We start from the raw sequence: 14515 nt of genomic DNA, 5'->3' as shown, positions 1-14515 counted from the left end.
CCTGACTGACAACTATTTGTCCAACAAATAATGGATCCAAATAATAGTTGGGACAAACCATTCATCAATCCTGCATTACTTTGCTGTCAAATGCATCTGACTTTAGGCTTTGGAATTTGGCAAAGTTATAAAGCAGTGTTGCTGCAAAAGATTCAATGAGACAACAATGGATGGTTCATCATTGCCACTAGGTTGGAACTTTAATTCTGATTGATGGGGTGGTCCTAATCTTGATGGTTGACCTGATCAAAGCAAATCACACTACAGTCCAAATAGAACACTGTGCAGCAGCAAGGTACATCTGCAGAATAATGCATGCATGAGAATACTATGACAAGGCAGATGGCCTGATGCTAAATTTGCATTGGATGGAACACTTGAACTTGACCTTGGTTTGTTTCTGAGGGAAACTTCACCTTGATTTTGTGCAGACCAGAGATTGATTCTAGATTCTTATATTCATATGCATCAGTGCTCTTTGTTCAAAGTGCAAAACTGACAGGACCTAAAGGAAACCAACATATATCTCTCTCTTGGCCAAATGAATTTTTCTTTGCTCCAACACAAATTGGAGTTTTTCCATGTCCTGTTCCATCATATGCATGCCATCCCTACCCATACACACCAAGAAGGTAAAAGGTTGATGACATAATTTACTTCCTGCCTTGACTGAAATGATTTTGGTGATGGTCTGACCAAGCATAGCAGTTTCAATCCCTTGTATTTTAGTTGACCTTTCTACTGTCTTGGTGCAGAAGAAGTCAAGAAGACACATTCCAGTTCCCTATACCAGTGAAATGGGAACAATCACACCAAGCTACTGATAGGATGGTCATGACAATAAGGTTTTGTATTAGATGTGTATAGATATTCAAACAAGAGAATAGGATGTGATTCCCTAACCCTTTTTGTAGTATATATTTCTGTGGCCAAGCAACGGAAGATAAGAAGAACCTGTCATCCATATCAACCTTTTCCTAATTCTAGGTGAAATTTTGAGTATCAAAATGAAAGAAATAGGAACAGGAGGAACAAGACACTAACCTGCATCTTATGGAGATGATGATCAAAGGATAGGAAGGAAGCAGAACCAGTAGGTACACTGTTGACATGGACTCATTCTTTGATGACCAGTCACTTTCACTGGTAAGGTTGGGAACTCAAGACATTTGTCTTATGTAGGGCCTCTCTGCCTTTAAATAAGGATTCATCCTAACTCTCTCCTTAGTCACTTGCATTGTTTCATCTTCTTCTTCCAGTCAGAGGTCCAACCAAGTTGCTGATAGAGAGCAGAAACCAAAATGGTTGGTCACCTTTCTCTCTGCTCTAACTATCTCTCTTTATTCTCAGGATCCTTTTGTTCCAGTGAGTCGATTCCTGGCTTTCTTCTTTCTTCACAGCAGGAAGAAGGGCATGAATCTGAAAGATGGGTTGGTTATGTGGATTGGAGGAACAGACCTGCCTTGAGAAGCAAGCATGGAGGAATGGTTGCAGCCTCTTTTGTGCTGGGTAACCTTGCCACATAGTAAAAAGTCCTTTTTTCTAAGTCTTCAGTTGTTCTTGCTAAGTGTAGAGTCAACTCACTCCTAAGAATTTCTTCTCTTCTTCTTCTTCTTCTCCTTGTTATGGGAAAAAGTTCATTTTTCTTATTCTTCAGGTTTTGTTGCTAGTGTACTTTCAGTACAGAGTCAACTCATAGGAACAAGTCACTCCTAGGAACAACTTCTTGTTTGAGTTGCCAAAGGTCTTAGCTTCCTTTGTTCCTGTATAGGTAGCTCCACAACAAAAGCCTCCAAAATCATCATTCACTTTGTTACTTGAGTTCCACATGCATCTCAAGCTTGACACTCTGATCCTAAATCAGTATCTGAGATGTCCTGCATAACTTTTTAAGAGCCAGAGGTAAGGCAACTTTTGCCCATAATTGATTCAGATGTAGCTCTTCTATGACAAGCATCATAGAAATCCAATCCATAATGACTGACCAATTACTCCATAATCTACCCTCAGGTTCTGTAACACTAGAAACAACAAGTCCACTTCCTTCTCCTCAGTTTCTGTGACACAAAACTGCAAGATACAACTCTCCTCTGTCTTCCTTTGCTTTGTTTCCTGTTTTGATGGAACACAACATGACAAATGAGCATTTGCATATTTGTATTTGTGCATGAACAAGCTTGATATTGAGAGGTGCAACTTGGTGCAGTGGTGGAGATAATGGAGAATATGGCATTTCTAGCTAATGCAAGCAACTTGGTCACCTATTTGGCAGAGTTCATGCACCTCTCCCCATCTGTCTCAGCCACCACTGTCACCAACTTCATGGGGACAGCCTTCCTCCTGGCCCTACTGGGGGGCTTCCTATCTGATGCTGTCTTCACCACATATCACATCTACCTGCTAAGTGCTCTTCTGGAGTTCCTGGTGAGCTCATGTTACATTCATCTTCCTCGAATAATATTTCTCTCAGAGAAACATATATCATTATTTCATTTGCTCTCACCAGTCTTACATTGTTCAGACATGAATCATTGGAATATCTTAACAGCTTAATCCTTCGAATCCTTTCTCGTACAGCAGATTGAGTCCCCTCTTTGACTGTCATGAGTTCATTGTAGCATCAACTTTCCTCAAGAACATATTTATAATGTCAGAATGCATCTTCAACTATTTGATCTGAGATCAAATCCAGCTCCTCCATCTTTGCTAATCCATGCTCTGGTTTCTTCTATCTAATTAGAATATGACACCCTGTAAATCTTAGTTTCTGGCCTACCACAAGCCTTTGAGTGCACGCATCCTGAATCCAAGAATATTTGCTCAAGTGTGACCGATAATTCAAGCTCGTAGTCACAGAGATGATGTTTTTATCGATCATGGCAATTGCTTCCTCGATCTTGCTTTTGAGGGGAGGAAGGACAAGTGGCAAAGGAAGAAAGCTCAGGTTCTCCACTGATCCCATTGTTCCTTGCTTCAACGTAACAGGGACTCGTCATCCTCACTGTGCAAGCCAAGTCTCCGACGCTCAAGCCGCCTGCATGCAGAATCCCGGCCGCTTCCCACGCTCCATGCCAAGAGGTCTCCGGCGGCAAGGCGGCGATCCTCTTCGCCGGCCTCTATCTCACCGCCTTGGGCGTGGGCGGGGTCAAGGGATCACTTCCCGCCCATGGCGCGGAGCAGTTCGACGAGAACACCGCCCGCGGCCGCAAGGCCCGCTCCACCTTCTTCAACTACTTCGTCTTCTGCCTCTCCTGCGGTGGCCTCGTCGCGGTGACGCTCGTCGTCTGGGTGGAGGACAACAAAGGATGGCAGTGGGGCTTCGGCATCTCCACCTTAACCATACTCCTCTCCGTCCCCGTCTTCCTCGCCGGCTCCGCCACGTACAGAAACAAGATACCAACTCGAAGTCCTGTCACAACCATAGCCAAGGTGGTGTCACTCAAACTTGCGCAAGCTGCAACGAGTTGGGATTTTACTGACACGTCTCTGTTCTACCAGGTCCTGGTCGCTGCGATCTTGAACCGTAGATGTCGTCATAATCCGATAAATGCCGTCATCGACATGGCTCCGAGCCCTGTGAAGACTATCGAGGTGGACGCGAAGGAAGAAGTGAGGGATGACGAAGGCCCAAATGCAGAGCTGAAGTGCCTCAATAGAGCCGTGGAAGGAAAGCCCATGCACGGAGCGCTTCTGTGCACCGCGAAAGAGGTGGAGGATGTCAAGGTCGTCGTCAAAGTCCTGCCCATCTTCCTCTCTACCGTAATGCTAAGCTGCTGTTTGGCCCAACTCTCGACCTTCTCGATCCAGCAAGCAGCAACGATGGACACCCGAGTCGGGGGGCTCACCGTCCCGCCGGCGTCGCTCCCCGTCTTCCCGGTCGTCTTCATCATGCTCCTCGCGCCGCTCTACGACCACGCCATCGTCCCCTTCGCACGCAGGGTGACCGGGAACGAGACGGGCATCAGTCACCTGCAAAGAATAGGCTTCGGGCTAGCGCTCTCGATCGTGGCAATGGCGGTGGCGGCGTCGGTGGAAGCGAAGCGGAAGCGGGTGGCGAGGGCCGCCAGCCTGCTCGACTCCGCCGAGCCACTTCCGATCTCGTTCTTCTGGCTGGCGCTTCAGTACCTGTTCTTGGGCTCCGCGGACCTGTTCACGCTGGCCGGAACGCTCGAGTTCTTCTTCAGCGAGGCGCCGGCGGGGATGCGTTCGCTGGCGACGTCGCTGTCCTGGGCATCGTTGGCCATGGGGTACTACCTCAGCTCGCTGCTTGTGGCCGTCGTGAACGACGTGACGGGCCGCGGAACCCGCCAGGCGTGGATGGCCGGACGCAGCTTGAATCACTACCACCTCGAGCGGTTCTACTGGCTCATGTCTGCTCTCAGCTCCTTCAACTTCCTTCACTTCTTGTTTTGGGCTAACAGGTACAGGTACCGATCAACTGGGAGCAAGCTTTAGTGGTATCAACGGAGGAGGAGGAGGCGATGGTAGTGATGAGCTCAGTGTCGAAGTGATCTAATAAAGACTTCATGGCAAGATCGCGGCTGAGTTGGGCATTTCATTAAATAAAAGTCATTCATAAGATGTTTTGGCCCATATATATATATATATATATATATATATATATATATATATATATATATATATATATATATATATATATATATATATATATATATGTGGCAAAGTGCTGAAACAATTGCTATTTATAAAGTATTAATACTTCATAGATATATATATATATATGATAAAATTAAGTCATAATATCGGACTATAAAAATATCTCTATGTATTTTTATAATGACAAAGAACTATATCAAACTCATAATAATACATTATTACATATACTAATAAATAAAATAATTATAAATTCAAATTAAATTATATTAAACTAATACAAAATTGTTTGTTTTGGTTAAGGTTTATTTTAACCCCTATGATTTTATTCATGGACCTTTTAAGCTCTTATGATTTACTTGTATCTAAAATAACCCTTATGATTTTAAAAACATATCATATAATCCTCTCCCGTTTGGTCTGAATTAACAAACGTTAGAATCTATTTACATGCTATGCTAGAGTCACAATATTGTGAGTCACTTGCCAACTTCAAAGCACACACCATCACATCGCCCACCATGATATTACATGCCATTGTGAACGACACTCACTCTTATCCAAACGAGTATCACCGTACCTTGTAAGCCACCTCCCTTGTGAAGCATGGTATCACGAAGATAAAGAGTAGGTAAAAAATGAGCAGTTGAGTTGGTCTATGTAAGCCTCCTACACTCGCTCGCTCTCCTCGACCAGCTTGTCGAGGAAAAGGAAGCAACAAAGATTATAGCGATAAACAAAGGCAGAGAGGCAGAGGCAAGGGAGAGCTAGACTACTGTATCATAGGTACGATGGGTGGGGGAGCAAGAGAGGGCGAAGTGGGAGATGGTGAGGACGAAGACGCCCAGGAGGAGGTAGAGGAACTAAGAAACCATTACGTGCTTAGCTTCGAACTAATCAACGCATATACATCTGAGGTAAGATCAAAAGCTCCTAAGCTCGCCATTAGTGTCGAAGAGACTGCATGCGTATGACGTGCTGCTGGTGGTCACTTCCACGATAACACTTCCTTCTACCATTGATGAAGGTCCCAGTTTTTTTTTTAAAAAATTAAATTATAAATATCATTATATTAATGATTTATTGTGAGTCAGTATATCGTGTAAGCACATTGTAATGTTTATTAACTCAGATTTAACGGGAAGACTTATATACTATATTTTTAAAAATATATGAGTTATTTTAGACACGAGTAAACTACAAGAGATTAAGAGGCTCATGACCAAAACCACATAGGCTAAAATGAATATTAACCCTAAATTATACATGTCATTATATTAATAATTTATTATGAATCAACATAGACTCTAACATTTGTTAACTCAAATTTCACGGAATGAGCTTACATACTACGTTTTTAAAAAATATAAAAGTTATTTTAGATACCAACAGACCATAAGAGCTTAAGGTAAATGATCAAAATTATAGGAGTTAAAATGGACCTTAATCTTATTTATTTTAATATTGGTATTTGATCGAGTATGTGAATCCCAATCTATACTGATATATATATATATATATATATTCTTTTTTTGTCGGTGGAAATGCTTTCAATTCCTTCTCTCTGAGGCTTTTGGACGCACTTCTCGCCTACGCCTTTTGGATCTCAGGTTGCAATCTGCTCCGAATCATTTGGGGCTCTCCGTTTCTGTTTAATCGCAATCAGGAGGGTTTGTCTATCGAGATTTAGGTTTCCTGTCAGTTTTATCGGTGGATACTGGCGTGATGCTCGATTCGGTTGGCGGCTACGTCTCGGATCTGAGAGCGCTCGGTCTCGATTCTGGGTTTCTTGGGCCGAGGAGGCGTTTATTCTGATCGCAGAATTTTGGGGGAAACCGTCATGTTTTGGAGAGAAAGAGAGAGGGACACGAGTGATGGGGAGCAGAACGGCGGTCCACCTTGTGGCCAGGTCCGTGTTCTCGTCGTCGGCGATGCAGGTATCTGATTGATGTAAAAAAAGCGCTGATCTTTGGATGGTTAGTCAGTTTCCTCGTTGATTTTTGTATATGTTTTCCGGCATGAGTATTAAGTGGAACTCTGCGGTTCTTTCATATTGCACTCTGGCAACGACAAGTGTAGGAAACTGCAAATATGCACGATTACAGACGCCTGATTAGCCATCCATTACTTGTGGAACTGATAGTTAAAATTCGAAGGACTCCTCATGCCCTGATCCGGTTTAATGAGATAACTGACACATTTATTATTTCTACATAGCTCAATTGCGGAAAATTATCCATGTAGTGGACCCCAGAAATTCAAGATCTTAAGGCTTGTTGTTGTTGTCGAAGAATTTTGGAAATCTCATAGTTCATATATTCTAAGTCTAGTTATTTGCTTTATCTTTCTAACCCAAGATGCCTTATTTTTTAATGATCAAGCTGCTATCTAATACTCTAATTGATATTTTGTGCACCTTCCTTGACCTTGACATATTTTTCATAAAGATTGGTACTTCCAAGTTCCAAACATACCGACAGTAAAATGATGATAAGTGTATATATTCATGAACATCCATGCACTATGTACGCATGAAGATAGTTCAGGAGTCATGTGGTGTGTGATTCTGTGTGGATAATGTTGTTGTAGTGTAACCATTTCAATATTTGATCTTGTATTAGGTGTTGGGAAGACATCTTTAGTGCACCTAATATTGAAAGGCACTTCTATTGCTCGACCTTCTCAAACAGTGGGCTGTTCAGTGGGTGTGAAGGTAAAAATTATTTCTCTCTTTTTCTCCAAGCATAGGTATGTTTACTATGTCAATTTTCTGACAAATCTCATAATTTATCTTACCCAGCATATTTCTTATGGAAGTGCTAGTAGCTCTTCTAATAGCATAAAGGGTGATGCACAAAGAGACTTCTTTGTCGAGCTTTGGGATGTCTCAGGGCATGAACGTTATAAAGATTGTCGATTTCTTTTCTATACACAAATTGATGGTAAGTCTTTTCTTTCACACTGTGACAATTGTCCATCTGAACTAGTTACCCAGTGCTGGATTCGTCTTAGTTGCTCAGGAAAATCTGTCTTAGATACTGTTTCTGGTATGTTATTATTACCATCGTATTCTCATCATTATTTGCATCCCCAAAAGCAACAATGGTGAAAATTGTACTACCAAGTTATTACTTTTGGGTGCTATTACTGATTTTCTTGAGTCTAAATTTTATCGAGTTGATTCTGCATATTATATCCTTAATTGCTTTCTTTGTGATAATATAAATATTTTAAGAATTTGAATAGTTTTTCATTTATCCTTAAACACAAAAACAAGAATGACGGTTATCTTAGTTACAATAAGCCTAGTGTTCAAATAACAAATTAAAATTGGTATTGAACATAGTTGAGCCTTGCTAAACTGTCTTATATTGTGTGAGTTTCTTGGCCGCAATTTAGTGGGACTATAAAATAATGAAATGTCCCTTTGGCATCTTCGAGTTTTTGGGCACAATTTAGTTCCTAGAGTGACGGAACAATCTTCTTTGAATGTATGGAGGTTTTTTGCTGTATCTCCTATATATTTGACCCTGAAGTCATGCATGAAAAGAATAGGAATACTCTGCATGCTGTTGTTTTAGTAAGTTCATAACTGAATGTTGAATTGTCATATATAAATTCCAAAGTTTCTATTCGCATAATTTAAGTAGGAAAGCACCAGCAACTGTTAGTTCAAGAATAAGAAATTTGTTCAATTAAATAAAATTTGTTTAATTAACAACATTGCTGGAAGTGTTTCCCATGGGGGTAGGCTAAGTAGGAGTTGAATGAAATTAAGTCACTTTCAGGAACCAATCAGTTGAATGACATTAAATCAGGTTTTAGGCACCAAAGTGCACAATCTTCTGTTGTTAACACAAGTTAAAATTTATAAGTTGAAGAGTTGGAACATTGACCAAGGCACTTAATCTAATTGCGAGTAGGCATATATGGTCAACAAGCTTGATACTATTCTATTTTTGGGACCTTAATTTGATTGATGGGTTTCTTCATTAGTCAGCCAGCTTCTTCAAATTTTCTCATTGTAAATATAGAGGATATGACGGTCAAAACTTTCTTTTTGTCTATATTATGTTGAACTATATAAGCTGTGCAGCTGGCAGTTTCATCTCCTGAAAGACAGCTTTTTCATGGGCCCTTGAACTTGTTAAGATCCCTGCAGAAAAGCTATCACCCTACTTGGTGCTATAAAATTTGAAAATTATGGCTTACTGCAGCTTGTTTAATTTTAATGACAGATTTCTGTTTAGAAATTATTTCCTGGAGTTAAAAGGGATCCTAAATGAATCACTAGCATACGGACTACCCTTTTTTGTTCAGGTGAACTTTTTTCCTGGAGTTGAAAGGGCTTTGCAGTGAATCACAAGCATACAAACTAAATTAAGACTGCTACCCTACAAACTAGAATTTGTCATTAGTCTTCCATATGTAATATACACTAGTGATAAGGGAAACCGGTTGGTTCATAGAATATACTTCTTCTTTTTATTGTTTGAATTAATTTGATGTACAACTGTATCTGCATTAAATCGTAGTCACTTTTTCACTTGAAATTCCTTCATAGGTGTTATATTTGTTCATGATCTCTCCCAGAGGAGAACCAAAACAAACTTGCACAAGTGGGCTTCTGAGATCACAGCAAATGGTACATTTTCAACTCGTCTGGGTTCTGGTGGTCCTGGAGGCCTTCCTGTTCCTTATTTAGTTATTGGTAACAAAACTGATATTGTTGCCAAAGTGGGTACAAGGGTAATGAGCAGTGGCAATCTCGTCGATGTTGCTCGCCAGTGGGTTGAGAAACAAGGCCTCCTCCCCTCGAGTGAACAAATTCCATTGACAGATAGCTTTCCGGGCAATTCAGACCTATTGGCAGTAAGAAGTGCATTTTCAAATTTTGAGTTACTTTAGTACTCATGAGCAATTTAGGCTTTTGCTGCATCGATATTTAATTTTTCTCCTTAGTTTCAACTACTGTTCCTCTAGGGACATAGACATGGAAATTTTGATGGAACTGTTTGCTTTTGATTTCAAAGAAAAATTTGAATATTATATCAGAATATTCCACCTAGAATAGTTTATTGTTATTTCTCAAAGCCCTATGAAATGTTTCATGTGTTTCTATGTATAATAGGTACCATCTAGAGCTTCAATAAAAATTACAAGCACAACACACTATTTCTTTTGGCTATTTCTGTTAATTCATATCTGATTTCAGATTGGATATAATATTATTATCATAAAACAATATGATACACATATTTAGAGATGGTGTTGGGTTTAATTGGCATGGTAAACTTAATTCTTTTGCTGTTAATTCATATATGATTTATATCAGTTTGGATAATTTATTATTATTGTGGCACAAGAGACTGATAATAAATTAGATACTGGCAGGTCCAATATTGCTCCTTGGTCAGACCAGTGAGTAATTGACACTTAGAAGTGAAATCAGTATTCAAATCCTTGATTATGACTGTATGGCAGGTGCATAATGGTGAAGCGACATGGAACTAAGAGGAGCAATTCCTTTCCTAATATTTTAAGAGATTCCTCTTTACAGATTGCAATTTAATTGTTTAGTCTTCTCTTTTGATATTTGTGCCTGTTTAGTTATATATTAATCTCTTAGTGGTCCGCATTTGCTAGTTTATTATAACAAATTAAGGTTCTTCTGGAAAATTTGTTTGAATTTTCATAATTTTTCAAGAGAAACCTCTCCTCTGACAAACATATTGATCACAATCCTGTACATGCAGCCGCATAGACTATAATTTGGAACCTTGTGTTGATGCTGTTTTGAGGATTCGGATTATTAGATGTGATGATTTCCGATCAGGTGGTGGCTTTCAGTATAGTTTCAAAAACCAGCAAGTTATTATGAGAATTGATTGTCGTAAAGGCAAGATTTTTACTAGCTTAGAGGACTGAAAGAGAGAGAAAGAGTGAGCTGAGATAAGAGTCCAACTGACTAATATCTGTTTTCATTGAATTGCACAAGGTAGAAGTTGCAAGATCAATTAATCTCTCAAACTTGGTCATAGAAGAGGCTGGCCACTATTCATAGATATTATTGAATTCCGTATCAATTTCCATTGTTATCATATAATAATACAAGCAGCTTTAAACTGACCTAAATAGACACTAAATAAACCAAAAGTGAACATAAATTATGGAACACCACAAATATTAATGGAATAATCAAATTAAATCATAAGCCAGCACATGTTACATGAACTCTGAGTCACCATATGAAAGCTTTAGGTATGTCAAATTTCTACATCTAAGCACAACATACTTGGTATGCTATCTAAGCCATGACAGTAATTGTAAATCCATGTCAATCACAATCATTGTGAAACAAAAACGATCATACGAGATACATATACAAGAAAGACATGAGATTATCATTGGCAATACAAGTTGCTTATGCACATGGAAATCCAAATCAAAGCCATTCTTTTTGTGGTTTATGTCAATGAAAATGAAAGTGAATGATATGATTAAGGACCTTCAAGCAAAACAAAGTTCATTTTGCTGTTATTATCCATTTTCAAATTCATTGTGGAATTTGTCACTAACTGCTGTCTTTTATTGCTTAGTTTTTCTTATTGTTTTTCAACACTGGATTAGCACATTAAGCATCTGGTTGAAATTTTTCAGCATTTTGATGTATGTTTCTAACTTGACTAATCATCTCCAGGCTGCCAAAGAAGCCAGATATGATAAGGAAGCTGTGATAAAGTTTTTTCGTTTGGTCTGTAATCTGTATCACTCTATTAATTTTGTTCTTTATATTATACTGTGATACTTTTATTGATAAAGTGTCATTATTTGTCTTTTTAGTTGATCAGGAGAATATATATTTCTGATGAACTACCAGATCCTAGTCCATGGTCCATAAGCCCATTGCAAAACCCCATTTATTATACAGGAGAAAATTTAAGTGATGATGATCATTATCACAGAAGATTGAGGTATATTCTCCCTGAATATTAAATTGTTGTAAGACCATCCACATTCCTCGTCTCTATTGCATCTTTTGTATGCAAAAGCAAAAGTCTTTGTGTCCATGCCTTTGTTTCAACTGTCTTTCGGTTAATTTGGAAATTTTATCTTTCTGCATCTCCCTATGTTTTAGCCTCAAGGCCTTTAAATTCTGTTCTGTACTACTCCTTAAATGTTAAAATAATGGTATTAGCTACTGCAATATGCTTTGAGATATAATTACCTGTTCTTTTTCGGTAAAACTAATTATGTGGTCTGATTTCTTCACTTCTGCAACTTGTATGTTGGCTGTACATTAATTAAATTCTTATGGACATGAAGGCTGCTCACTGAAAGAAGGATCAGGTCCTGATGCAGGAATGCATTGTAAGCGAGGGACTGCCAAAAGCCCTATTCCTACATTTTACAACAATGAACAATAAGATCAATAAATTATGTGCTTGCTGGTTAGGAAGTATTAGATCTTTGATTAATGGAAGTGGAAAGTATGGGTGGTACTACTGTATTTCCAGATTAGAGAGGATGGATGGAAAAAGCTGATGGAGGCTGGTCTGAATTTTAAGAATCCTGATTATAGGTGTGCCAACAGCCTCTTATCTGAAATATTAGCATCTGCAAATTTCTGAGAACCCACAATTAAATCATGTCAATTTCAAGAAACACAATTTAAAGCTGACGGAGGCAGGTCTGAATTTTAAGAATCCTGATTATAGGTGTGCCAACAGCCTCTTATATGAAATATTAGCATCTGCAAATTTCTGAGAACTCACATTTAAATCATAAGTCAATGTCAAGAAACACAATTTAAAATAAAAAATGATGCATCAGATCCCGAAGAACTTGTTATCTACGAGGCTGCATATGAAAAATTACTTGGTAATTCTCAATCATAATCTGAATCATACTAATTACTTAGCATTTCTCCATCATAATGTGAATCATATTGAAAGATTCTTGCCCATCAAGTACTTCATGATATAGATTCTTGACATGGTGTCCTCAATCAGACACCATTTGATTCTCATTTGTGAGATTTTTAGTTGCCTTTTTCCATGTTAAATATTCTAGCCTCAAACGGGAAAAAAAACCAAACAACTGTCCATTTTTATGACCTTATCCTCTTAGTCACTCATGATTTGACCATTGGAAGCTGATTGAATTTGCAAGAACTGCTCGCTAATATCTAAAGAGAAAACCAAAATGGCAAAGCAAACCACATGGCAATAAAGTCAAACTAGATCTATACATTGTCACACATAAATCCACAAGTACTGGAACTTAACTTTCATTTCCCACTTGTCTAATATATGCAGATAGATGACTGGATCTCCCCCATTATGCTGTAATAGCAGACATCTATTGACTATGTCTACGGTTATCATTTATGTTCTCCAATTATCATGGCCTTAGCAGATTCTGGATCCATCTCAAACATTTGATTTTTTTTTTATTCAGTGGATTTAGTTGCATAATTAATTACAATTGTATGTATCATGATTGTTTGATCTAGATTTGCTTTACCAGATGCAGCTCTGTTTATTCATATCTATTGAACACATTAAACCTCATTCAACTCATTTGAATTGTCCTTTTTATCACTATGAATTTGTGTTGTCAGATCAGATCTGTAAGTAGTCACCAACTCTTGCTTTGTCAGCCTGTGGAACAGCAGTAAATATGTTCCTTTTTCTAATGATGCAATGAAATTTGGAATATCATGCTGCAAAAGCATTAGTTAAAACTGACTTAGCTGACTTGTGTATTTATCAATGAGAATTTTGTTTCTATTTTTAGAGGAATTGCAGTTGTTCTATCTGAAATTCATGCTGAAACTTCCTATAAGTCTGAGCTTGTCGATTTCCTGAATCTGGGCATGAGAAGAAACTAAAGAATAAATCTATTTATGTTCTAAGTACAACTGCAAGTGTTGAAGTGCTGTCTTATGAAATGAATATTTCTGAACATGCACATTCAACATTCTGAGGATGGCTAATGTTCTACAAAGCCATGCAGCCTAGTTCCCATCAGGGAAAAAACTAGTTTGATCTTTACCAAGTTGTTCCTGATAGAACAGCCAAGTGCTTCTTTATAGAATTTTAAGAGATCTACTTTCTCTTCATGGTACAATCTATATCTTGGTCATTCTGAAGAACTCATACAATTACATGATCTAGTTGATCAATGACTTGTTAGCTGGTACTCTAAAATGTTTTACTGTGACTATTATGTTATGGTATGTGACACACTTCCTGCTTCTGAGACAGCTTGATCTCTTGAGAGGCCAGCTGACACCTGGATTACTTAAAATATTCATAGCTGTTTTTTTTTGCTTTGGCATTTAATTTCTTTTATTATTGTACTAATGTAAACTCTTTCTAGCAGTTCAAGTAGTGAAGGTTACAAGTACGATGTGCTTCCGCTGCTGCCTGCTCACCGAAGCCTTGCACCAGCTCCTACACTCTATCCTCAGCAGCCTATGTCGATGCCGGAGAACTACAGTTTCCACAGACTCTCAGCCACTGGGTTACCCAGAATTAGTAGCACAAAATTGAACAAAGCTGATACCAACATTTGATTTCTACTTGGATTGACAATAATCCTCTACAAGGAATAAAAACAAAAAAATGCTTCTGAGATTGTAATTGTATGTGAGATTAGTTCTGCTTGTAAAGTTGTCTCTTTGGTGCCTGCCCATTTGGTCCTACGAGCAAGTGTTGCATTACTTATCATGACGGTATAGTCCATCATTCTTGTAGAGGATATGAATCATTTGTTTCTTCATAAGAAAATAATAAATATATCCTTTTTTGACTAGTATTGAAGAACCATGTGTTAGGCGAATGGTGGTTGCTGTTTTTGCTTGGATGACCATGTAACAGTTAACATTTTGTGATTT

The 14515-nt window shown here is 38.6% G+C and overlaps 2 protein-coding genes across 8 annotated transcripts; both read left to right on the top strand.

Moving 5' to 3' along the window:
- Window positions 1-1209: 1209 nt before the first annotated feature.
- Window positions 1210-4581, top strand: LOC135640144 (protein NRT1/ PTR FAMILY 4.6-like). Of its 7 annotated transcripts, XM_065154306.1 has the most exons (6): window positions 1210-1304; window positions 1401-1509; window positions 2207-2424; window positions 2986-3429; window positions 3499-3723; window positions 3808-4581. In XM_065154306.1, exons 1-6 carry the CDS (start codon window positions 1302-1304, stop codon window positions 4453-4455), a joined length of 1647 nt encoding a protein of 548 aa, XP_065010378.1. In that variant the 5' UTR covers window positions 1210-1301; the 3' UTR covers window positions 4456-4581. The 7 variants fall into 7 exon arrangements, with proteins under 7 accessions (XP_065010378.1, XP_065010376.1, XP_065010377.1 ...); XM_065154304.1 differs by having other exon boundaries at window positions 3499-4581; XM_065154305.1 differs by having other exon boundaries at window positions 1240-1304; window positions 1404-1509; window positions 3499-4581.
- A 1580-nt stretch (window positions 4582-6161) lies between these two features.
- Window positions 6162-14433, top strand: LOC135641795 (small GTPase LIP1-like). Its single transcript, XM_065157515.1, has 7 exons — window positions 6162-6551; window positions 7236-7327; window positions 7415-7556; window positions 9179-9486; window positions 11315-11368; window positions 11458-11588; window positions 14002-14433. Exons 1-7 carry the CDS (start codon window positions 6455-6457, stop codon window positions 14192-14194), a joined length of 1017 nt encoding a protein of 338 aa, XP_065013587.1. The 5' UTR covers window positions 6162-6454; the 3' UTR covers window positions 14195-14433.
- The last annotated feature ends 82 nt before the right edge of the window (window positions 14434-14515 follow it).

Source organism: Musa acuminata, chromosome BXJ3-6 (genome assembly GCF_036884655.1).
Source record: "Musa acuminata AAA Group cultivar baxijiao chromosome BXJ3-6, Cavendish_Baxijiao_AAA, whole genome shotgun sequence".
Taxonomy (NCBI): Eukaryota; Viridiplantae; Streptophyta; class Magnoliopsida; order Zingiberales; family Musaceae; genus Musa; species Musa acuminata.
This window is presented reverse-complemented; position numbering and strand designations above follow the sequence as displayed.

Bases quoted from the DNA above. Each gene is read 5' to 3' on its own strand.
- LOC135640144 (XM_065154304.1), top strand. The intron at 2,425-2,985 runs GTGAGCTCATGT...TCAACGTAACAG, and splicing joins GTGCTCTTCTGGAGTTCCTG to GGACTCGTCATCCTCACTGT. The intron at 3,430-3,498 runs GTGGTGTCACTC...CTGTTCTACCAG, and splicing joins CTGTCACAACCATAGCCAAG to GTCCTGGTCGCTGCGATCTT.
- LOC135641795 (XM_065157515.1), top strand. From the start codon at position 6,455: ATGTTTTGGAGAGAAAGAGAGAGGGACACGAGTGATGGGGAGCAGAAC. The intron at 9,487-11,314 runs GTAAGAAGTGCA...AATCATCTCCAG, and splicing joins GCAATTCAGACCTATTGGCA to GCTGCCAAAGAAGCCAGATA. The intron at 11,369-11,457 runs GTCTGTAATCTG...TTGTCTTTTTAG, and splicing joins TGATAAAGTTTTTTCGTTTG to TTGATCAGGAGAATATATAT.